Source organism: Hypanus sabinus, chromosome 3 (assembly GCF_030144855.1).
Source record: "Hypanus sabinus isolate sHypSab1 chromosome 3, sHypSab1.hap1, whole genome shotgun sequence".
In the NCBI taxonomy this organism is placed as follows: Eukaryota; Metazoa; Chordata; class Chondrichthyes; order Myliobatiformes; family Dasyatidae; genus Hypanus; species Hypanus sabinus.
Genome location: NC_082708.1, coordinates 46,666,077 through 46,691,476, shown reverse-complemented (window position 1 = coordinate 46,691,476; position 25,400 = coordinate 46,666,077). Strand labels below are relative to the sequence as shown.

The window sequence follows — 25,400 nt, the reverse complement described above, 5'->3', positions numbered from 1 at the left end:
TGGTTGTTAGACGATACATTGTGCTTAGAGCAAACTGTTTTTACATAGCATTAGTTGTGCATGTCTCTATTCAAAAAGAAGTGATTTTTGTCCCTGAGAGTTGGTGTGAAATAAACAGTAAGACAACTCCAAGGTGTTTTGTTTAATGTGGTTTCAAACATACACACTGGAGATGACAGAAACAGCCAGGAGTGAAAAAGAAATGATTTCACTACTTCAACAAGCTAGAGACTATTAAGAATTTGATATTATCGACAATCATCTTGAATGTTATAATGAAAGTAAAGATTTGGAGGATGCAAATGAAGGTACCCATTAACTGCACTAAACAATTGCACTAATTTTGTTCCTTGCATTCACATTGTATTGAAAGGACAGGCAGGTAGGCAAAGGAGGTGGCATGATTCTGTTGTTAAAAAGTAAAATCAAATCATTAGGAAGAGGTGACATAGGGTCAGAAGGTATTAAACTGTTGTGGGTCAAGCAAAGGAGCTGCAGGGGTTAAAAGAGCTTGATGGGAGTTATACACAGACCTCCAAACAGTAGTGAACATGTGGTCTTCAAATTACAACAGCAGATATAAAATGCATGCCAAAAGGGCAACGATACAATAGTCACGGGGGATTTCAATAAGCAGGGGAATTGGGAAAATCAGGTTGGTGCTGGATTTCAAGAGGGGGAGTTTGTAGAATGCCTATGAGATGGCGCTTTTTTTCTAAAAAAAAGAGCAGCTAGTGGTTGACCCCACTAGGGAATGAGCTATTCTGGACTGGCTGTTGTGCAATGAACCAGATTTGATTACAGAGGTCAAGGTCAAGGAATCCTTAGGGGCCAATTATCATAATTCACCCTGAAATTTGAGAAAGAGAAGCTGAAGTCAGATGTATCAGTATCACAGTGGAGTAAAGGGAATTACAAAGGCATGAGGAGTAAGCCAAAATTGATTGGAAAAGAACACTGGCAGGGATGACAGCAGAGCATCAATGGTTGGAATTTCTGGGAGCAATTTGGAAGGCACAGATACATACACACGCACATACAGAGCCTATAAAAAGCTTTCATGTTTTACTGTTTCACAACATTGAAACACAGTGGATTTAATTTGGCTTTTTTTTGACACTGATCAACTGAGAAAGACTCTTGTGTGTCAAAGTGAAAACAGATCTCTATAAAGTAATCTAATTTAATTACAAATATATAAAATATAAAAATAATTGACCCCCTTCAAATCAGTATTTAGTAGATGCACCTCTGGCAGCAATTCCAGCCTTGAGTCTGTGTGGATAGGTCTCTATCAGCTTTGCACATCTGGACACTACAATGCTTCCTCTTTCTTTCTAAAACTGCTCAAGCTGTGTCAAACTGCATGGGGATGATGAGTGAACAACCGTTCTCAATCTAGCCACAAATTCTCTATTGAATTGAGGTCTGGACTCTGACTTGGCCACTCCAGGACATTAACATTGCTGTTTTTAAGCCACTCTGTGCAGCTTTGGCTTTACGCTTGGGGTCATTGTCTTGCTGGACAACAATTCTTCTCCCAAGTCGCAGATCTCTTGTAGACTGCAGCAGGTTTTCCTCCAGGATTTCGATGTATTTTGCTTCATTCATTTTACCCTCTACCTTCACAAGCCTTCCAGGGCCTCTGCAGTAAGTGTCCCTACAGCGTGATGGAGCCACCACCATGCTTCACGGTAGGGATGGTGTGTGGTGTTAGGCTTACACCAAACAGCATTTAGTCTGATGAGCAAAAAGCTCAATTTTGGTTTCATTAGACCACAGAACCTACTTCCAGCTGACTTCAGAGTCTCCCACATACCTTCTGGCAAACTATAGCTTAGATTTGGCATGAATTTTTTTCATCAGTGGCTCTCCCTTTGCCACTCTCCCATAAAGCTGCGACTGGTGACGTACCCGGGCGACAGTTGCATGCACAGTCTCTCCCATCTCAGCCACTGAAGCTTGCAACTTCTCCAAAGTTGTCATAGGTCTCATGGTGGGCTCCCTCCCTTCTTGCATGGTCACTCAATTTTTGAGGACGACCTGCTCTATCCAGATTTATAGCTGTGCCTTAATCTTTCCGTTTCTTGATTATTGACTTAACAGTACTCTAAGGGATATTCAGTGACCTGGAAATTTTCTTGTATCCATCTCTTGATTTGTGCTTTTCAATAACCTTTTTTGCAGCAGTTCACACAACCAACATAAGTACCAAAGAAACTGCATACAATAGAGCGAAAATTAGTGGGAAGTTAGAGGATTGGGAAGATTTTAAAAACCAACAGAAGGCAACTAAAAAAGTTAAAGGAGATAAAGATTGAATACGATGGTAAACAACCAATAATATTAAGGAGGATACTAAAAGTTTCTTCAGATAAATAAAGTGTAAAAGAGGTGAGAGAAGATATCAAACTGCTGGAGAGGTAGTTATGGGAGACAAGAAATTTCAGATGAACTGAATAGATATTTTGCATCAGTCTAGGGAGAAAGTTCTTGGGAAACTGAAAGGTCTGAAGATAGACAAGTCATGAAATTCAGAAGAATAAAGGGTGACCTCACTGAAACCTACTAAACATTGAAAGGCCTCAATAGAGTCGATGTGGAGAGGATGGGGAGTCTAAGACCAGTGTGCACAGCCTCAGAATAGAGGGGCATTCTTTTAGAATGAAGCTAAGGAGGAATTTCTTTAGCCAGAAAGTAGTGGATCTTTGGAATTTGTTGCCACAGGCGACTGTAGAGACTGGGTCACTGGGTGTATTTAGGGCAGAGGTTGATAGATTCTTGATTAGTCAAGGCATGAAAGGATACAGGGAGAATGTTGGACATTAGTGCTGAGAGGGAAAATGGATCAGCCATGATGAAATGATGGAACAGATTTGTTGGGCCAAATGGCTGACTTCTGCTCCTATATCTTTTGGTGTTGTGGATAAATTCCTCCATTGAGAACTATTGGGAACAAATACATAGTTTTATTGTCCTGTAGCACTATTGCTAGTATTCTAATTTGTTCTGTATTTAATTTAAATACATAATTTGTTACTCAGTTTGTTTTTTTTAAAAAAAATATATACATTTTTAACTATTTCGATAAAACTTCAGCTAATTGGGGCAGCCACTTAATTGGGCTAAAATGTACTGGTCCCAATGAGTCCTAATTAAGCAGAATCCACTTAGTCCCTTTCTAGCCATTACCATGGCTTTGCTTTAAAACTGGTAGCATTCCACTTCCAACAACCAGTTTCAGCAAGCTTTGGTAAAATTCCACACATCTGTTGTCTTCTTCATTTCAGACATAATAACACATAGAACTTAAGTTTAAGAACTTACGCAATACAATATTAACCATCAACAATTCAAGGCTTGCACAACACCCGTTTAGGTAATTTTTTAACTATAACCAATCAGTTGAATTAAGAACATAACCTAACATTATTAGAAAAACATTCCTGGATTAAGTTACTAGTGCAAGATTGTGAGCAACAAATAATTAACTAATGATATTAGAACAAGTGAGATCATTGTGCCTCTGTGGCAAAGTAGATATAAAGCTACAATACCCCCATTTTCAACAATCATTTACCCTGAATTTAAAGAAGGGAAAAACATTTTCCACAGGTCTTGCTGGTCTTATTTGCTCAAGTACCACATTTTTAATTGATCTTTGAAATGCAGTGTTTTTAATACCAAAGGATACTGATATTTAAAAAATGATTACATGTTAATAGATAATTTAACGGCAAACTCTTAAGTGAGTTAACTGCTGAAAATAAAAAAACCAAAAAATGCTGGAAATACTCAATGTATGAGGCAGTATTTGTGCAAAGAGAAAAGCAAGGCCACAGCAATCATGGGAATAAGTTGCAGCAATCCTCGTGTCAAATGGGACCTTTGAGATGATAATTCAAAGAAACAGAGAAAAGTCCGGTTTTTCTAACAGAAGAGAAAACCTGAGCCAATGATGGGGATTTAGAGTAGAGGTGTGCAGTTTTGCCAAGACAGAAATGAGTTGCCTGAGGTTAAAAGATTACCTTGAAATAAACAGTGCTAAATCAAATCGGTGAGGATTGTGCTGGGCAGCCCACAGTGCCACTACACTATTGGCGCCAACATCGCATGGCCACAGCTCGCTAAGCTTAACTGCATGTTTTTGGATCATGGGGAGGGCAGGAAAACCTCCTTACAGGCAGCGGTGGGAATTGAATCCTGGTTGGTGAAAGCTGGCGCTATAAAGCAATATGCTAACTGCAACTCCACCCTGGTGTGGTTAGATAATTCAATTCAAGTTTAAAAGATTGATGTGCCCAGGCAAAAGACAAAAAGCTGGGCTGCATTACAATGGTGCAGGAGGCCACAGACAGACAGGTCAGTGTGGGAGTGGGATGAGGAATTAAACAGCCCCTGTGGAATTAATACAGGTATTTCACAAATTAGTCAGCCAATTTGTGCTCAATTTCTCCAAAACAGAGCTAAATCACATTGTGGAGATTAATCCATCTCCTGCAGGACATGCAAAACCTGGTCCTTCATCTCCTCCTTTCCCACCATCCAGGGATCCAAACAATCGCCTGAGGTTAGGGCAAGATCTAGATCAATTAATTGGTAAAGTAATCTAAGGAATATCAGATGGAATTTAACTAGGACAATTATAAAGTGATACATTTTGGGGAAGTAATCTAGTGCAGGACATTCAGGAAATAACAAGGTCCTGAAAGCATTGTAGAACAGAGTCACCTTGTGATACAAATGCCTAATTTCCATAAAGTGCTGGCATGGGTAAACTAGGTGAAAGTGGTTTATGGCTCACTTGCCTTCATTGGATGGGGGCACTGAGTACAAGAGCTGAGATGTCATGTTACAGTGGTACAAGATGCCCGTGAGGTTGCACTTGAATTATGGTGGGTGAGGGGTAACTTTAGAAAGGCCTATAAAGTCATGAGGAGATAGACAAGATGCATTGTCAATCTTTTTCCAAAGTCAGGAAGCAAATCTAAACCCAGAAGCCATAGGCTTAACGTGATGGAATAGATGTTTAAAGGGGCCCAAATGGTGGGTGTATGGAAATCCACTTTCTGAGAAACCTTTTCTCTACTTTTTACAAAGTCTTCACATCCTTCCTGTAATGGAGCAATGAGGCAGCAAGAATTGCACACAATACTCAGCCTCACCAAAGTTTTATATATTTGCAACATGATCTCCTTATTCCTATATGCAATACCCCAACCACTGAAAGTAAGCCACATGCCTTCTTTACCACGTTTACTTTCATATCACTTTCAGTGAACTATGGACTTTGATCCTAAGATCCCTCTGCACATCAACAATGCCAAGGGTCCTGCCATTAACTATATACTTTCCCCTTGCGTTTGAACTCACAAAGTACAGCACCTCACAGCTGCTTTGATTAAGTTCCATCTGCTATTTCTACGCCTTTACGGTGTATGTAACTAATCTGCATCCTTCTGAATCTTTTGAAAGCCCTCTACATTGTCCACAGCACCACCAATCTTTGCATCATCTGCAAACTTAGTTACGCACTTAATTAAATTTTCATCTAAGTCATTTATATATACAGTATCACAAGTTACAGGGATCCGTGCACCATCTCTGCAGAACACCACTGGTCAGAGATCTCTAGCCAGCATAACATCCTTCCACCACTACAACTGGCTCCACAGGGCAAGCTAATTCTGAATCCGAACTACCAAAACAGCATGGATGTCATGCATCTTAATCTTCTGGATGAGTCTACCACAAGAGAGCGTGTCAAATGCCTCACTAAAATTTACATAGACAACATCCACAGCTCTAACACGAGGAAACCTGCAGATGCTGGAAATTCAAACAACACGCACAAAATGCTGGTGGAATGCAGCAGGCCGGGCAGCATCTATAGGAAGAAGTACTATCGACTTTTCGGGCTGAGACCCTTCATCAGGACTAACTGAAAGAAAAGACAGTAAGAGATTTGAAAGTAGGAGGGGGAGGATGAAATCTGAAATGACAACTCTACCTTTGTCATTGCTCTTTATCAGCTCCTTGAAAAACTCAAACCAAGTTAGTAACACGACTTGCCTCACGTAAACAAGAGAAAATCTGCAGATGCTGGAAATCTGAGCAACACACACAAAATGCTGGAGGAACTCAGCAGGCCAGGCAGCATCTATGGAAAAAAAGTACAGTTGATGTTTTGGGCCAAAACCCTCCAGCAGGATTTGGCCCAAAACATTTTTTCCAGTTGCCTGTTGCCCCACATAAAGCTATGCTGACCGTCTCAGGTCAGGTTAAGTTTTTTTTTCCAAATGCATACAAATCCTGTCCTCGCAAGTGTTCTCCAATAGATTTCCTACCACTGATGTAAGGTTTACCAGCTTACAATTTTCTGGATTATCCCCATTTCCCTTCTTGAAAATAATACTGGCTCCTCTCAAAGATTGAGAGTGTGTAGAAGTATACTTGCGGAGCTGTGCCTTTATTTTAATTAATGTCATTTGTGATGTGCTGTGACAAAATAGAAATACAAATTACAGTTGAATTTTGTTTGGACCAGTGATGAGCCCACTGTTGTTTGTGATAATATATAAATGATTTAGCTGAAAATATAGGCAGGCTGAGCAGTAAATTTGTAGAAAACACAGAAATAGCAGAGTTGTGCACAGTGAGGAAAGTTGTTAAACAATTCAGAATATAGACAAGCTGTAAATATGAACAGAAAAATTACAGGTTGAGTTTATTCCACTTAAGTAAGAGGTGTTGCACTTTTGTAGAGCAAATGCAAGAGGAAAGTATATAGTAAATGGCTGGATGCTTAGGAGTGCTGACAGAGAAGTGAAAATCTGTAGCTCCTGAAAGTGCCAACACAAGTAGATAAGCTGGTAAATACTTGCCTTCATTAATTGGGGCAATTCATGTAAAAGTCAGAAGTCATGTTGCAGCTGTATGAAAATTTAGTTAGGCCTCATCTGGAGTATTGCATGCAGTTCCAGTCACCACATTAAAGGAATGATGTGGAGGCTTTGGAGAGGAGGCAAAAAATGTTCACCAGGTTATGTACACAACACTGGAAGAACTCAGCAGGCCAGGCAGCATCCGTGAGAAAAGAGTAGCCAACGTTTCGGGCCAAGACCCTTCATCAGGAAAGGCCTGCTGAGTTCTTCCAGCTTTGTGAACGTATTCTTTGATCCACAGCATCTGCAGTTGTATTTTTGAATTCACCAGGTTGTTTCCTGGATTGGAGAGTATTAGCTACAAGAGGTGGGGCAAATGTGGATGGTTTTCTAGAGTGTCAGAGGCCAAGGAAAGACCTGAAAACAGTATATATGAAATCATGAGAGGTACAGATAGAAGAGACTCAGAGTTTTTCCCCCTGCACCCCCCCCCCCCATAACCAGAGTGCAAATGTCAAATACTAGACGGCACAGCTTTAAGACAAGAGGAACAAGGTTTAAAGGAGAGATGTACTTGACACATTTTTGTTTCATAAACACAGAGCGGTAGGTCTCTGGAACATACTGCCAGGGGAAGTGGTGGATGCAGATACAAGGGCAATGTTTAATAGTTATGTAGACAGAGATGAACAGGGAAGGGATGGAAGAATGTAATTCAGGACTAAGCAGGTGCGCAGTTAAAATTGGCATCATGGTCAGAACAGGCATTGTAGATTAAAGATCCTGTTCCTGCGTTCAGTGCTCCCTTATCCTGGAATCTGAGGAGAGCAAAATCTTAAATTTATCTTTAACCAATTCAGAAGGATTTTGAGACAATGATTAATTTAAAGAAAAAAAAGACAGCAAACAACTCAGCTAGATGTAGACTTTGGTCAGTACTAAATCTCTAATTTAGAGACTGTTTTGGTGACCTTTAGCATTCCCCTCTTCAGTTGGCATTGCAAACTTTATCCCTGCATAAATGTACCAAAATGTGCATGTTAAAATCCAAACATTCTGGCACATATTAACAGCACAGACCAAATCAAAATTCCAACTCAACTTCAGGGTGCATTAAGCCTGCCTTAGTTTGAAGTGGCTGCAAGTTTGGATTGATTTTTTTAAGACCGAGGCTTAGAAACCAAAATTCCACAGGAAAGTTAGCACATTTTGTTATTTGCAGAGGGTCAGCAAAACTAATCAATTGCCAATCTGTAATGTAAGCCACAAAATGCTGGAGGAACTCAGCAGGATGCAAGCATTGGATTTCTGTTAGATTCAGTGGCCCCCATTACAATTGTATCAACCCTCCCCACCCTCTCCTTAATAGTCACTTTTGTATCCTTTCAATCCCTTCCAAGGAAATTTGGTTGGCTGCACCAAGCTGTTTGCAATGTCAACATCAACCCATCTCAAAAGCCAACTATTTTTTCCACAGTTAACTGCTACTTGAACCTGAACCTCGACCTCAAACAATCTTAAACACTCATCCTCAATGTTCCCAAAAATTGTTTTGGCACTTTTGAAAAATTTAACTATTTAATATACATATATACTTACTGTAATTTATCTATTTTTTTCTATATTTATCATGTATTGCATTGTAATGCTGCCACTATGTTAACAAATTTCAATGCATATGCTGGTGATATCAAACCCAATTCTGATTCATCAGGCAAGTTTTCCAACCTATTCACCTAATTTCTGTTACATATAATTTTAAACTACAGCATTCCCAATATGGTATATTCATACTGGTGTTTAAATTCCTTTGTGGATTTGCCCCAATTTTTGTAACAATCACCACAATCCCTTGCAAGTTATGAAAGTGCCACAGTGATATTTAATTCAAGAGCAAGAATTCCATTTGTGTTTCAGGATCAAAATCCCAAAGGTGTACTTCATGAGATGTCACCTTAATACTAAGTTCTTGAATGCAAGTGGCTTACATTAAAGATTCCAAAAACACACAGATAATTATCTACCTTTAAGAAAAATAATTTATTGGGGTCAAACATGGCAGACAATTTAAGCATGTACAGTAAATGGAATAAATGGTTTGTTTTAAATATATTAGTTGAATGATGAATATTAACCAGCAGATTAGTAAAACTTTGATAGTTCACCTGATTATAGAAGAGCGAAGTTCTTTTTGTGAGTAATTTACTTCAGGTTGTCTGATCAGAAAATTGAATAATTATAGGCTGACAAATACTTAGAGCACCTTGCTCTGTATGTCACCCCAAACACTGAAATGGTAAAATGTGCATTGCACTTGTGAATTTCTCAGATTAATTCACTATGTGTGGCATGTTGTCAATGACACTAAATCTCTAAATATTACAATTGACCCAGGGATTTAACAAGATTACACTCTACCATTGATGGCACTTGGTTTTCTAGGCCGCACCGAAAGCATCGGACACAATAGGTGACCCCAGCAGATTTGCAGGTGAAGTGTTGCCTCACCGGGAAGGATTGTTTGAGACCCTAAATGGAGATTAGGGAGGTGGAGGGCAGGTTTAGCACTTTGGCCACTTGCAGGGATGTGCCGGGAGGGAGATCAGTGGGGAGTAACGAATGAACAAGGGAATCACGGAGGGTGTAATCCCTGTGAAAAATGGGTGGGGGGAGAAAGGGGTAGGTAAAGACAGGTTTGGAGATGGTGGAAGCTGCAGAGAATGCTGTGTTGGATGCAGAAGGTCATGGGTTGGTAGACAAGGACAAGAGAAACTTTATCACTGTTAAGGCCGGTGGGGTGGGGGGGTAGATCGGGTGAGAGCGGACGTCAGGGAAATGGAGGAGATGTGGGTGAGATAAGCATGAATACTCAAGGAAGGGATACCCTGTTCTTTGAAAAAGGGAGGACATCTCTTATGTCCCAAAAAAGAAAGCATCCTGGGATCAGATGTGGTGCAGCCGAAGGAACTGAGAAAAGGGAAGATCATTTTTACAGGAGACGGGGAGAGGTAAACATGGGAATCAAAAGGTTTCTAAAACATGTTTGTCTCCAGAGATTGAGAAAGAGGAGGGAGGGGTCAGAAATGGACCAAGTGAATTTAAATTTGTATGTGTCTGTTAGAATAAAAGGTAAAGATAAGTAGTGAATCTTGGTTTTCAAAAGGTATTGAAGCCCTGTTTAAGAAATAGCAGAGATAGGCAATTAGGTGCTTATGGAGCACAAGAAAAGCAAGAGAACACTTAAAGAAATCAAGAAGCTAAAAGAAGGCATGAAGTTGCCCCAGCAGACAAGGTGAAGGAGAATCCCAAGGGTTTCTACAGATATGTTAAGAGCAAAAGGATTGTACGGTGCAAAATTGGTCCCCTGGAAGACCAGAATGGTAATTCACGTGTGGAGCTGAAACAGCTGAGGGAGATTTGAAGTGTATTTGTGGCATCTGTATTTAATCGGGAGACGGATGCAGAGTCTATAGAAGGAGGCAAAGTGGCATCAACATGGACCCTTGTACAGATTACAGAGGAGGGGTTTGCTACCTTGAGGCAAATCAGTGTGGATAAATCTTGAATTAATGACTATTTTATACTATGTAGTGACAATACAGGCTTACAAACGCATTAAACTCAAATAGAATCAGAACAGTATAGCATGGAAACGGGCCGTTTCACCTCACCTTCTCCATAGCAACCCTGATGCATATCAACACTAATCCAATTTACCTACATTTTGTTTGTATCTCTTGTGCCTTTCTGTCCAAATACCTATCCAACGTACATCAGCCTCCTCAACTTCGTCTAGCAGCTCATTTCAAACATTCACACCTTATGTCAAACATTCATGCTGCAGATCTCCTTTGAATTTTTCCCTCTTTGTTACCGGCTACACAAGATAAAATACTGAAGGAATTGCAGATCCTCACTTCAAGATGAAGTGCTTCTATAGAAGCAAGAATCAATTCAACAACCTCATGTTCTTACTTGGAATCTACAACAGCTTTCAGGACAGAAAAGCATCATCTTTTCCCCTTATTGGCCCTGATTTTTCAGTGCAGTTTTCTACCTGCACCCCACTTCCATGAAACTTTGGCTAATTAGATGGAGCAGCCACTTAATGGGGTCAAAATGTACTGGTCCTGATGTGTCCCAATTAACCAGAATCCACTGTACAGGATTTATGGCTAATTAATGAAATCCAAAAGTAGAGAAATACCTGTTAAAAGCAGAAAACACTTGAAAAGTTCAGCATGTCCAACATCTGGCAATCAGTTTTCACATTCATGGTGGGAAAGGGGAGTAAAAGTGCATCAAGCTATTGACAAGTGCTTTTTTTTTAAAAAAAGAGGCAAAGGTAGTTATGAGAACAGCAAATCTGGAATGACATGGTATGAAAATGGAAGAGTTTAAAAAGGAATGCAACTGAAGGAATTTCTCCTTCGTATTTAGGAACTAAAAAAAAATCAGTATTTGTGTTTGAGAAATACGGTGCTCAACAAATACGGAGGCATCTCATCAAACCACAGCTAGAAACAATGCAGAAGAGTATTCCTCTAAATTCCGTAATCTGTGCCCTTGTTGCCAAGTTTGTACTGTGTTCATGAAAGAAGCTTTAGAATTTTCAATGCAATTGAAAAATGCAATTATGAATAGTTGTAAACAATGGACAGACATTAGTTGAAACTCAAGGTAGACATGACTCCCGGCACCATCAGGGTTCTGGATTGGTTTAAGTGATTGCAAGGGACATTTGTTTCAATTTTTTGGAGGCTTCATCCATGACTGGTGAACACCGAATGTGACCACCAGCACTCCCTCCCAAAAAAAACTCCAAAGGTAATTGCCAAACAATCTATTTACAGACTTGTTTTACTTGCATTTTTGGGAACACATTTGAAGGTATTATTAAGCCATTATAAGGGGACTAGCACATCTAAAACAGTGTGATTTTAAAAGGGTGATATTTTCACTAAATTTAGATTTCTGAAGCAATGGCAAAAAAATTGTAGATGAGTGCATTAAACAACTGGATTCGTGATTCTTAGAAATATTGGGGTACAATATGTAGGTAGGTTAAAGGATTGGTTAGTATTACATCATTACAATGTCTTTGGGATCCTGTCTATATGCCACAGATTTTTGGAAGTTCTCTTACTGTCACTCTTACTTAGAAGTCCTTGTGCAGAACACCCTAAAGGTTAACTTGCAGGTAGAGTTGGTGGTCAGGAAGGCAAATGCAATGTTAGCATTCATTTCAAGAGGTCTAGAATACAAGAACAAGGATGTGATGCTGAGGGTTAATAAGGCACTGGTGAGGCCCCACCTTGAGTATTTGGGCTCCTCATCTAAGAAAAGATGTGTTGGCATTGGAGAAGATTCAGTGGAGGTTCACAAGGATGATTTTGGGAATAAAAGGGTTATCATATGAGGAACATTTGATGGCTCTGGGTCTGTACTTCTGGAATTTAGAAGGATGGTGGTGGGGGGGGGGGATCTCATTGAAACCTCTGGGATGTTGAAAAGCCTACACAGAGTAGGTGTGAAAAAGATGTTTCCCATGGTGGGAGAGTCTAGGACAGCCTCAGGGTAGAGGAGCACCCTTTCAAAACAGAGATGTAGAAAATTTTCTTTAATCTAAGGGTGGTGAATTTGTTGCCACAGGCAGCTGTAGAGGCCAGGTCATTGGGTGTTATCCAAGGCAGAGATTGATAGGGTCTTGACTGGACATGGCACCAAAGGTTATGGGGAGAAGGCTGGGAACTGGGGTTTAGGAGGGATTAAAAAAAGGATTAGCCATGATTGAATGGTGGACCAGACTCGATGGGCCAGTTGGCCTAATTCTGCTCCTATGTCTTATGGTATAAAACTGCAGAGACATTGGGATAATTGCACTCTATGTTCAGTGGTCAGTTTATAAGGCATGTTCTGTCCCTAATAAAGTGGCCACTGAGTGCATGTTCATGGTCTTCTGCACTGTAGCCCATACACTTCAGGATTCGATGTGCTGGGCATTCAGAGATTCTCTTCTGCACACTACTGTTGAAACACGTGGTAACTTGAGTTACCTTCCTGTCGGCTTGAACCAGTCTGGCCAATCTCCTCTGTTCTCTCATGAACAAGGTATTTTCACCCACAGAACTGCCATGCAACAAAGTTTTTATTTGTTTCTCGCACCATTCTCTGTAAACTCCAGAGACTGTTGTGTATGAAAATCCAGAGATCTGCTTTTTCTGAGATACTCAAACCACTCTGTCTGGCACCAACAATCATTCCATTGTCAAGGTCACTTAGATCACATCCCTTCTGCATGTTGATGTTTGATCAAGTGAATCTCTTGATCATGACTGCAAGCTTTAATGCATTAAGTTGCTGCCACATGACTGGCTGATTAGATATTGGATTAACAAGCAGGTGTACGGATGTACCTAAGATAAAGTGGTCATTGAGTGTATATTGCAATGAGATGTCATATGTTCCTGCTAATATGTTATCCTCCAGTATTTGAATCTACACTTTGCTTTGATCCTGGCATACTTTGAGCTTTAACACAGAGTTCTTCTGAATTCATTGATGAGAGGCATTGATCGTGTGGATAGTCAGAGGCCTTTTTCCCAGGGCTGAAATGGCAAACATGGGAGGGCACATTTTTAAGGTGCTTGGAAGTAGGTACAGGGGAGATGTCAGGGGTAGTTTTTTTCTTAAAAAAGCAGAAAGTGGTGAGTGCATGGAATGGGCTGCCAGCAACGGTGGTGCAGGTGGATACAATAAGGTCTATTAAGAGGCTCCTGGATAAGTACATTGAGCTTAGGAAGATAGAGGGCTATGGGTAACCCTAGGTAATTTCTAAAGTACATACATGTTCAACACAGCTTTGTGAGTCAAAAAGCCTGAATTGCTCTGTAGGTTTTTCTGTGTTCTAAGAGAGATGATGTTAAGAGTCAAGGGAACATTCTGCTTCATTCCATATTCTATACACGTTCAGTGATCTGTACTAACATATCCCAGAACAACTGCTTCATGAGCTCCTACCCATGCTCAGTTCTCTGCTCATTCTGTTTTATGGCAAAGGGCTAAACTTCATGGGTCCTTTTCCCCAAAATCCTGTCAAGTCAGAGGACTTAGTACATTTAAGTTGCGGCTAAGAAATAAACTTTAAAAAAAAAATCTTGACTCAATATTTTTTAGAAGAGCAATAATCCGCTTTTACAGTTTTACAAAACCAGAGGGTTTTACTCATTACAAAGCTTCATAAATATAGGGAGGGGAAATCTGAACTTTTTCAGGGAGCACAAGAGGGATGACTTACTTCTACAAAAGTAGAAAAGCAACATCCGTGATTCAGAACCACCTCCAAAAACTGAAGTAAATTGTGTATATGATAGTCAGTTTCCTATAACTCTGAGGTGACAGGTAATGATGCAGTATATCAATCATGTACATGTTCACATTACTGCAGTAGCTACCTTACACAAATTTCTATAGTACAAGGCAAAGACCAGAGGACAAGCAAAGGCAACTTGAAGGATTGGAATGAATCAGAATAATTTAAGGAAAACAGCATCAAAATGAAGATTGTTTCAAAACTTTAAATTAAACAAGAGCAAAGCATTAATTTGCTTTTGTTGTTTTTGAAATCCATCACAAGTACTTTTTGATTCCTGGCAATGTTCAATACCACACAACTCTTGGAGAATACATGTTCTGAGAAACAGTCTCTGGTACATTAATGCCATATCACTAAATGATGAATGCACAAGATCCTATGGCTCTGGTTTTCCTTTATTAATTGATAAGATTCTCCTTTATCCACTTTAGGACAAATGTTGGTTTTCAGGAAATTGTAAGAGATGGAGGGTTATGGGCTGAGTGCGGGTCAGTGGGACTAGGTGAGAGTAAGAGTTCAGCACAGACTAGGAGGGCCGAGGTGGCCTGTTTCCATGCTGTAATTGTTATATGGTTATGTGGAAATCACCCTTCTTGTACTCAATGTGGCATCAAGGCATTTCAGAATCAGGTTTAATAACACTGGCATATGTCATGAAATCTGTTGTTTTCTATATAAATTGCAATATATTGTGATCTATAGTTTTTATTAATATAAGTATATATTAAAAATAAGCAGTGCAAAAGAGGTTCATGGGTTCATTGTCCATTCAGAAACCTGATGACAGAGGAGGAAGAAGCCGTTTCTGAAAAGTTCAGTGTGCATCTTCATGCCCCTGTACACCTCCATGGTCGCAATGAGAAGTGAGCATGTCCATGTTCTTTTTGTAAACATCAATACTTAAATTCCAATATGTTTATAGTTTTATAGTTCCAAATCACATACAGAGTAGGATTTTCACCTATATTTCTAACAGTTTACCGAATACCCAATTAACTCATTACAACTACCAAAAATACAAAACGTTGTCAAATACATAGATATACATACCTTAACAAGTCTCCATGACTCTCCAATAATAGCATATTGAATTCGATTTAAAGCAAATCCATCAATTTCTTTGGTCAACTTGACTGGCAACTGGCCAATATCTTTCATGAGTAGGTATGTTTGTTCCAGAACAGAAGGATGTGTTTCAGGATGAGGAACTAGTTCAACCAGAGGTATATAGTAGACTGGATTCACCTGAAAACAGTAAGTTTCTTCTCTCAATTTCCTTAAAGCAATTTTGTAACATTGCGAACTACTATGGTAACAAGTAAAGCTTAAGTTAGTATCATAAAATAGTCATTATGTAGTGACAATACAGGTTTACAAACACATTAAACTTAAATAGAATCAGAACAGTATAGCATGGAAATGGGCCATTTCACCTCACCTTCTCCATAGCAACCCTGATGTATATCAACACTAATCCAATTTACCTTACATTCTGTATCTCTTGTGCCTTTCTATCCAAATACCTATCCAACGTACATCAGCCTCCTCAACTTCGTCTAGCGGCTCATTTCAAATACTGTTGGCCCTCCTTATCCTCGGGGTATTGGTTCTGAGACAGCCCACGGATACCAAAAAATGCGGATGCTCAAGCCCCTTACTTAACCTGAATCAGTGCGGTGGTCTTTAGGACCCAGTGGAACCCCTGACTTTATTTAACATGTTCAGAGCGGTGGACATTAGGACCTGGCATAGCTCTGAATCCGCGGTGTTTCTGTTCACGAACATAATCACGATCATGATTGAAAATAAGGTGGAAGTAATAAAGTGATTGAAAAGAGGTGAAATGCCATCGGTCATTGGAAAAGCGTTAGGCTACAGTCAGTCAACGATCGGAAAAATTTTAATGGAGCATGCGAAAGGCTCTGCCCTGATGAAAGCTACAATTATCATTAAGCAAAGCAGTGGTTTAATTATTGAAACAGGTATGTTTGTTAAGTGTTTTATATGCATAGAAAGGTGAAATATGTACTATATACTTCAAATCCGACTTAAAGACGGACTCAGGAACGGAACTCATTCATAACCTGGGGACTGCCTGTACTTTTAAGTCATTTCTAGATTACTAGAATACTTCATACAATGTAAATGCTATGTAAATAGTTGTTATACTGTATTGTTTAGGGTATAATGACAAGAAAAAATAGTCTGTACATGCTCAAACAACGAGCGCTGGAAGAACATTTCTGGGTTTTCCCGATCTGCGGTTGGTTGAATCCATGCATACGGAATCCGCAGATTAGGAGGGCCTGTGGCGACCCACATTCTGTGCAGGCGAACCGGCTCACAAATAGCCAGCACGCGGGGAGAGACTTTGGTAATGCACCTCTGATGTCATTTCTGCCTGGAGAGGGCAGGCACTAGGGATTAAATGCCAGCGCCGCGAAGTTTGAATAAACTAGTCTCGAAACGACTTACTGACTGCGTGTCTTTTCTCTAGCTCTGTATGTAGTACACGCTACATTGGTGACCCCGACAGTCCAAACGGGATTTGAACCAAAGATGACCGACTCTTCATCTGTTCACGCAGTTTCGCTAAAACTGCCAACTTTCTGGACGCTGCGACCACGTGTGTGGTTTAGCCAAGCAGAAGCCCAGATTCGGCAGATATCCTCTGATTCCACGCGTTACTATCAGGTGGTGAGCGTCCTTGACCAGGAGACAGCCGTCCAGGTTGCAGATTTCATACAGTCGCCCCCGGAAGAAGGCAAATATGAAGCATTCAAAGCGCTGCTCATTGGGACCTTTGGCCTCTCACAGCGTGAGCAGGGTGCCCGCCTGCTTCACCTGGACGGTTTGGGAGACAGACTGCTGTCGGCATTGATGAACGAGATGCTGGCCCTGGCTGACGGACACAAGCCCTGCCTCATGTTCGAGCAAGCGTTCCTAGAGCAACTGCCCGAGGACATACATCTGCTGCTGGCTGACGCAGATTTCAGCAACCCCTGGAAGGTGGCGGCCTGGGCAGATGTGCTGTGGAAAGCCAAGAGGGAGAGCATGGTGCCTGTCGGTCAGATTACCAGGCCACGCGCCCAACAGCAGACCAGACCAGGCCCAGCAGGGGGGCGCACTCAACACAGAGGCAGGAGTGAGGAGGACAGTGTACAGTAGTGTTTCTACCACCAGCAGTGGGGCACAGAGGCCCGCTGTTGTCGCCCGCCCTGCAAGGGCCAGGGCCAGCTGCCGCTAATGGCTATGGCGGCTGGCACAGCCTCTTGTACGTCTGGGACAAACAGTCGGGACGTCGCTTCCTGGTCGACTGGAACAGAAATCAGCGTCTTGCCCCCAACGGGGTACGACACCCGCAACAGGAAGCCAGGACCTACCGAGGGCCACAAACAGCAGCATGATACGGACCTACGGCACCCGCACAGTGCAGCTGCAGTTTGGTGCCAGCCGGTTCACGTGGGACTTCGCACTGGCCACGGTGGCCCAACCTCTCCTGGGGGTGGACTTCTTGCAAGCTCACAGCCTGCTGGTCGACTTGCAAGGGAAAAGACTGGTACATGCCGAGACTTTCCAGACGTTCTCCCTGGGTGAATAGACAATTGGTGCAGAAGTAGACCATTCGGCCCTTCGAGTCTGCACCACCATTCTGAGATCATGGCTGATCAACTACTATCAATAACCGGTCCCTGTCTTGCCCCCATATCCCTTGATTCCCCTATCCATAAGATACCTATCTAGCTCCTTCTTGAAAGCATCCAGAGAATTAGCCTCCACTACCCTCCGAGGCAGTGCATTCCAGACCCCCACAACTCTCTGGGAGAAGAAGTTTTTCCTTAACTCTGTCCTAAATGACCTACCCCTTATTCTCAAACCATGCCCTCTGGTACTGGACTCTCCCAGCATCTGGGACATATTTCCTGCCTCTATCTTGTTCAATCCCTTAATAATCTTATATGTTGCAATCAGATCCCCTCTCAATCTCCTTAATTCCAGCGTGTGCAAGCCCAGTCTCTCTAACCTGTCTGCGTAAGACAGTCCGGACATCCCAGGAATTAACCTTGTGAATCTATGCTGTACTTCCTCTACAGCCAGGATGTCCTTCCTTAACCCTGGAGACCAAAACTGTACTCCAGGTGTGGTCTCACCAGGGCCCTGTACAAATGCAAAAGGATTTCCTTGCTCTTGTACTCAATTCCCTTTGTAATAAAGGCCAACATTCCATTAGCCTTCTTCACTGCCTGCTGCACTTGCTCATTCACCTTCAGTGACTGATGAACAAGGACTCCTAGATCTCTTTGTATTTCTCCCTTACCTAACTCTACACTGTTCAGATAATAATCTGCCTTCCTGTTCTTACTCCCAAAGTGGATAAACTCACACTTATTCATATTAAACATCATCTGCCAAGTACCTGTCCACTCACCCAGCCTATCCAAGTCACCCTGAATTCTCCTAACATCCTCATCACATGTCACACTGCCACCCAGATTAGTATCATCAGCAAATTTGCTGATGTTATTCTCAATGCCTTCATCTAAATCATTGACGTAAATCGTAAACAGCTGTGGTCCCAATACCGAGCCCTGTGGCACCCCACTAGTCACCACCTGCCATTCCGAGAAACACCCATTCACCGCTACCCTTTGCTTTCTATCTGCCAACCAGTTTTCTATCCATGTCAATATCTTCCCCCCAATGCCATGAGCTCTGATTTTACCCACCAATCTCCTATGTGGGACCTTATCAAATGCCTTCTGAAAATCGAGGTACACTATCTCCCACTGCCCACTGGATCTCCCTTGTCTAACTTCCTGGTTACATCCTCGAAAAACTCCAATAGCTTAGTCAAGCATGATTTGCCCTTGGTAAATCCATGCTGGCTCGGCCCAATCCTATCACTGCTATCTAGATATGCCACTATTTCATCTTTAATAATGGACTCTAGCATCTTCCCCACTGCTGATGTTAGGCTGACAGGATGATAGTTCTGTGAAGCTAAGTTGCCGGCCCCACACCTGGACTCCGTCACGCTGTTGGACAACGAATTCACCAGAATCCTGGCGGACTTTCCATCGATTCTGGCACCGCAGTTCACTGCAGCCATGCCCAGACACAGGGTACAGCACCACATCCCGACCCAGGGACCACCCCTCCACGCCCGTGCACGAAGGCTCCCCCCGGAAAAGCTCCACCTAGCGAAGGAGGAGTTCAAGAGGATGGAGGAATTGGGGATCATACAGAGGTCCGACAGCCCATGGGCCTCCCCCCTGCACATGGTGCCCAAAGCAGCCGGGGGTTGGAGACCATGCGGCGACTACCGCAGACTGAATGAGGCTACAACTCCAGACCGCTACCCCCACCGCACATACAGGACTTTGCAGCAAACCTGCACGGGGCAAGAATCTTTTCTAAAGTAGACCTTGTCCGGGGATACCATGAAATCCTAGTGCATCTGGACGACGTCCCTAAAACAGCACTTAACACCCCGTTCAGCCTGTTTGAGTTCCTCCGAATGTCGTTCAGCCTGAAGAATGCCGCACAGCCGTTCCAGCGGCTAATGGATGCGGTAGGACGCGACTTGGACTTTGCGTTCATCTATTTGGACGACATCCTTATAGCCAGCAGTAGTCGTCAGGAGCATCTGTCCCACCTCCGCCAGCTCTACTCCCGCCTGAGTGATTTCGGCCTCACCATCAACCCGGCCAAATGCCAGTTCAATCGATACCATCGACTTCCTGCGCCACAGGATTACCAAAGATGGGGCAACACCTCTGCCCGCCAAGGTAGACGCGATCTGTCACTTTGCCCGGCCCAACACAGTCAAAGGCCTGCAGGAGTCTGTTGGTATGGTGAACTTCTACCACCGTTTCCTCCCCTCAGCAGCCCGTATCATGCGCCCTTTGTACACCCTGATGTCGGGTAAAGGCAAGGACATTACTTGGGACGAGGAGGCTGCGGCCACTTTTACTAAAGCCAAGGAAGCCTTGGCAGACACCGCAATGCTGGTGCACCCCAGAACGGACGTTCCGACTGCCCACATGGTGGACACATCCGACACAGCAGTCAGTAGGGTGCTGGAGCAACTCATCGAGGGGTGCTGGCAACCCCTGGCGTTCTTCAGCAAGCACCTATGACCACCCGAACTCAAGTACAGTGCTTTCGACCGGGGGCTGTTGGCATTGTATCTGGGAATCCGGCATTTCAGGTACTTCCTAGAAGGCAGGCAGTTCACCGCGATCACAGACCACAAACCGTTGACCTTCGCGTTCACGAAAGTGTCCGATCCCTGGTTGGCTCGCCAGCAGCGACATTTGTCCTACATCTCCGAGTACACGACGGACATCCAGCATGTCTTGGGAAAGGATAACATCGTGGCGGACGCACTCTCCAGACCAGCTGTCCAGGCCATGTCCCTGGGGGTGGACTATGCAGCACTGGCGGAGGCGCAGCAGGCAGATGACAAGACGCCCAGCCACAGGACCGCAGTCTCGGGTTTGCAGCTGCAGGACTTTCTCGTAGGCCCAGGTGAGAGGACCCTTCTGTGCGACGTGGCTACCGGCCAACCTCACCCCATCGTCCCAGCAGCCTGGAGGCAGCAAGTTTTTGACTCCATACACGGTTTGGTGCACCCATCTATCAGGACAACCGTCCGGCTGGTCTCCAGCAAGTTCGCGTGGCACGGACTTCGCAAGCAGGTCAGTGAATGGGCCAGAACGTGCGCGCAGTGCCAAACAGCCAAGGTGCAGCAACACACTAAAGCCCCGCAGCAGTTCAAACCCACCCACCAGAGGTTTGACCACATTCATGTGGATATCGTGGGCCCCCTACCAGTGTCCCGAGGAGCATGGTACCTCCTAACTATGGTAGACCGGTTCACAAGGTGGCCAGAGGCGGTCCCGCTCACCGACACATCTGCCGACTCCTGCGCCCGAGCACGGATTGCAACCTGGGTAGCATGCTTCGGGGTACCAGCCCACATTACCTCCGACAGAGGCGCCCAGTTCACCTCCAGCCTGTGGTCGGTTGTGGCCAGCCTGTTGGGAACGCAGCTACACCACACTACTGCCTACCACCCACAGTCGAACGGACGAGTGGAACGCTTCCACCGTCATTTGAAGTTGGCTCTCATGGCACGCCTGAGAGGACCTAACTGGGTGGACGAGTTTCCCTGGGTCCTGCTTGGAATTCACACAGCGCCCAAAGAGGATCTGCACGCCTCGTCAACCGAGTTGGTGTACGGCGCATCCCAGGAGAGTTCATGCCAGCCCCAAGGGGGCAAGAGGAAGAACCTGCAGCAGTCCTGGGCAGACTACATGAAAGGCTCGGCAACCTGGCCCCTGTACCGACTTCACAGCACGAACGGACCCCGACCCACGTACCCAAAGACCTGCAGAACTGTAAGTTTGTGTTTGTACAAAGTGTGGACACCAGGCACCGCTACAGTGGCCGTACAAGGGGCTGTTCAAGGTGATCAATAACAACGGGTCCACGTACATTCTGGACATTGGGGGGAAAGAGGAGATTTTCACAGTGGACCAACTCAAAGCAGCCCATGTGGACTTGGCGCAGCTGGTCGAGGTTCAGGCACCACGGCGCAGAGGCAGACTTCCCAAACAGAGGCTGATCCAGACTGTGGACATTGGGGGGGTGTATCGCCGGTTCTGGGGGAGGGGGGGTTATGTGGCGACCCACTTTCTGCGCAGGCGAACCGGCTCACAAATAGCCAGCGCGCGGGGAGAGTCTTTGGTAATGCACCTCTGGTGTCATTTCCGCCCAGAGAGGGCGGGCGCTAGGGATTAAATGCCAGCGCCGCTACGTTTGAATAAACTAGTCTCAAAATGACTTACAGACTGCGTGTCTTGTCTCTAGCTCTGTATGTAGTACATCGCTACAGGCCGACTGTATTCACACCTTATGTCAAACATTCATGCTGCAGATCGCCTTTGAATTTTTCCCTCTTTGTTAACAGGCTACACAAGATAAAATACTGAAGGAGTTGCAGATCCTTGCTTCAAGATGAAGTGCTTCTATAGAAGCAAGAATCAATTCAACAACCTCATGTTCTTACTTGGAATCTACTCTAACAGCTTTCAGGACAGAAAAGCAGCATCTTTTCCTTTTATTTGCCCTGATTTTTCAGTGCATTTTTAAAGACAGGACCCGACATGGCGGCCAGAACAAGCCATTACCCTGTTCAGTGATGAGAAGCTCTGGAAAAAAAATCATGCCCCAGCTTTGTTACCTGTCAATTTTTTTAATGCTTCTTAATGTTTGGCATTCTTTTATCTCATACTTAGTGACATAAGAAGTAATTTGATGCATTGAGCCAATACTGGCTCTCAGAACAAGCACATTCCCCTATTAAGGAGAAGATATTTACTGACAAATTGCATCAGTTCTGCATCAGTTAAGTAAGTGGAGCAGTTCCACATCTCTGCCTGTAGAATCTAGACCAATATATTACAATTCCTGGATCCTGTAATGCAATAAATATTGCCCCAAGATGAAAATTTGTAAAATTTAGGAGAAACCTTTCAGACGTGCTGGACTTTCACTATTAACCTGCTCAATGTCCAATACCAAAATCAACTCAATACAATCTTTAGCTGTTAAAGAAATGCACAATTATAAAATATCATGAAGCTCTCCTGTAAATATCATGAAACTTTTAAATACTGGCTCATAATCTGGTCATAGGAAGGAATGTAATGAATTAAACATAGCATATACAAGAGTACAGCACAGGAACAGCCCCTACAGCCCACAATGTTGTGCTGAACCAGCTAAAAAGTAAATTAAAAGAACTAATCCCTCCTAACTACACAACACCCATATCCCACTATCTTCCTCACATTCAGGTGCCTATATACTTAAAAGCCTGTAATGTATTAGCCTCTACTGCCATACCAGGCAGTACATTCCAGGCATACACCAAGTAAAAAAAACTTGCTCCTCACATCCCCTTTGAACCTACCTCCTCTCACCTCCAATTCATGCCCTCTGGTTTCTATCCTGGGAAATAGACACTCCCTTATAATCTTGTAAACCTCTATCAGTTCAGATCTCCCCTCAGCATCCACTTCTCTGAAGAAAACAACCCAAGTTTGTCCAGCCTCTCATGACTGCACCAGGCTGGTTTAGAGGGCACGTGCAGTCATGAGAGGCTGGACAAACTTGGGAAGCAGCCTGGTTTAGACATTTCTGCACCCTCTCCAAAGCTCAACATCTTTCTGATAGTGGGGCGACCAGAACTGTATGCAATACTCCAGATGTGGCCTAACCAGAGATTTTATGAAGTTGCAACATAACCTCTCGACTTCTGAAAATTCTAACATTTTTGGTAAAGACCAAAGCAACTAACTATGTCAAGATTTTTAAGTGATAAGTTTATCAAGTCACATAGGGAAACTGGAGATCAACAATAAACTGGACTCCTGAATCCGTGTTAACACAATGAAATGTTTTTATTGCGTCATGCTTCTGTGAAGCTGGTCAAGCCATACTTCTTAAGTCATTAGAGTAAAAACCAAAGGCAACACGAGTGAATCTGCAGATACTGGAAATAAATAAAAACACCAAATGCTGGCAGAACTCAGCAGGCCGGACAGCATCTATGGGAGGAAGTAGTGACGACGTTTTGGGCCGAAACCCTTCATCACCCTCATGATGAAGGGTTTCGGCCTGAAACGTCGTCACTACCTCCTCCAATAGATGCTGTCTGGCCTGCTGAGTTCTGCCAGCATTTCGTGTTTTTAAGAGTAAAAACCAAATTTGTCATTATTCAACTTCCTGAGAAAAGAATTCCATCTTCAACAACCTTCCTGTGTTTGCTGCTGGTAACCTCGTCCAATCGCTTCAGCTGCTCTGCTTCCTTCTTTATGGAACATTACAAGTCTGTCAAGAATTTTGATTCAACACAATCCCATTAACATTTCTTCTTACCAGCACTTGACTTATTTTTATTTATCCTCTGTGACATTTTAAAATGGCCTTAGAAAAAAAAAAGTAGAAAAGGATTCAGTACTCACCAATTCACTGACCTGCCTCACTCACCAAAACATTTTTTAATTAAAGAGAAGGCAGAGAGAGTAAATTGCTACCAAAAGTTAAGTAGAAAACGGGCTTAAAAACAGAAGGTAGGAAGGTAGTGGTACAAGTGACCTTTTAGTTATTGCAGTTTGGACAACAGAAATTTGCCCTTATAGAATTCAAAACCACTAAAAATTTGAAATTCATTAAAATTATGAAATTTGTTAAAAATTATAAAATTCACATTTTAAAACTTGCATCTACTGAAACATGTGCAAAAGACACATATCAATATTACAGAACTCTGTGATACATAATGAGGAAGTCACACATAAATGGATTAAAATTGCCAGGCAGCACCTGTGGAGAACATTAATAGTCATTGATCTTCCAAGAGAACTGGAAAAGTTATAAATGAAAGACATAAACACAAGAGCTTCTGCAAATGCTGGAGATCTGGAGCAACACACACAAAATGCTGGAGGAACTCAACAGGACAAGCAGCATTCATAGAAATTAATAGAACAGTCAAAGTTTCAGACCGAGACCTGTCATCAGGACTGGGAGGGGGGAAGATGCCAGAATAAAAAGTTGGGGTAAGGGGAAGGAGGGCTAGTTAGAAGGTGACAGATAAAGCCAGGTGGGTGGGAAAGATAAAGGGCTGGAGAATATGAGATACTGTAGCGGTGTGCTACACGCAGCGCTAAAATTACGACACGGAGTCGGTAACTGCAGTCGAAGGAAAAAACTTTATTCCAAAACTTCAGCCTCACTTTTAAGCCTCTGTCAACCGGCCCCCCATGGCGCAGAGGCTCCAAAGCTCTGTGCTCGCAAACCCCCGTAGGCTATCTCATTGTGAGTCGGTTCGGATACGCCAGGAAAAGGGTCGCCACATAACCCCCCCCCCCAGAACCGGCGATACACCCCCCAATGTCCAGAGTCAGGGCCAGAACCTGCTTGGGAGGTCGGCCTCTGCGCCGAGGCGCCGGAAACTCGGCCGGTTGCGCCAGGTCCACATGGGCCGGTTTGAGGCGGTCCACCGTGAAAACCTCCTCTTTCCCCCCAACGTCCAGCACGAACGTGGACCCGTTGTTCCGGAGCACCAT

General features: G+C 43.3%; 2 protein-coding genes across 3 annotated transcripts in view; one reads left to right on the top strand and one right to left on the bottom strand.

The window, feature by feature from the left end:
* Positions 1 to 25,400, top strand: part of ift88 (intraflagellar transport 88 homolog) — a 187,257-nt gene that overhangs the window by 24,103 nt on the left and 137,754 nt on the right. The window lies entirely within an intron of this gene.
* Positions 1 to 25,400, bottom strand: part of cryl1 (crystallin, lambda 1) — an 88,234-nt gene that overhangs the window by 7,737 nt on the left and 55,097 nt on the right. For both annotated transcript variants that reach the window (XM_059964223.1, XM_059964222.1), the window contains one exon: positions 15,310 to 15,504. In XM_059964223.1, the coding sequence (XP_059820206.1) occupies positions 15,310 to 15,504 (195 nt within the window). The remainder of the gene's footprint in view (positions 1 to 15,309; positions 15,505 to 25,400) is intronic.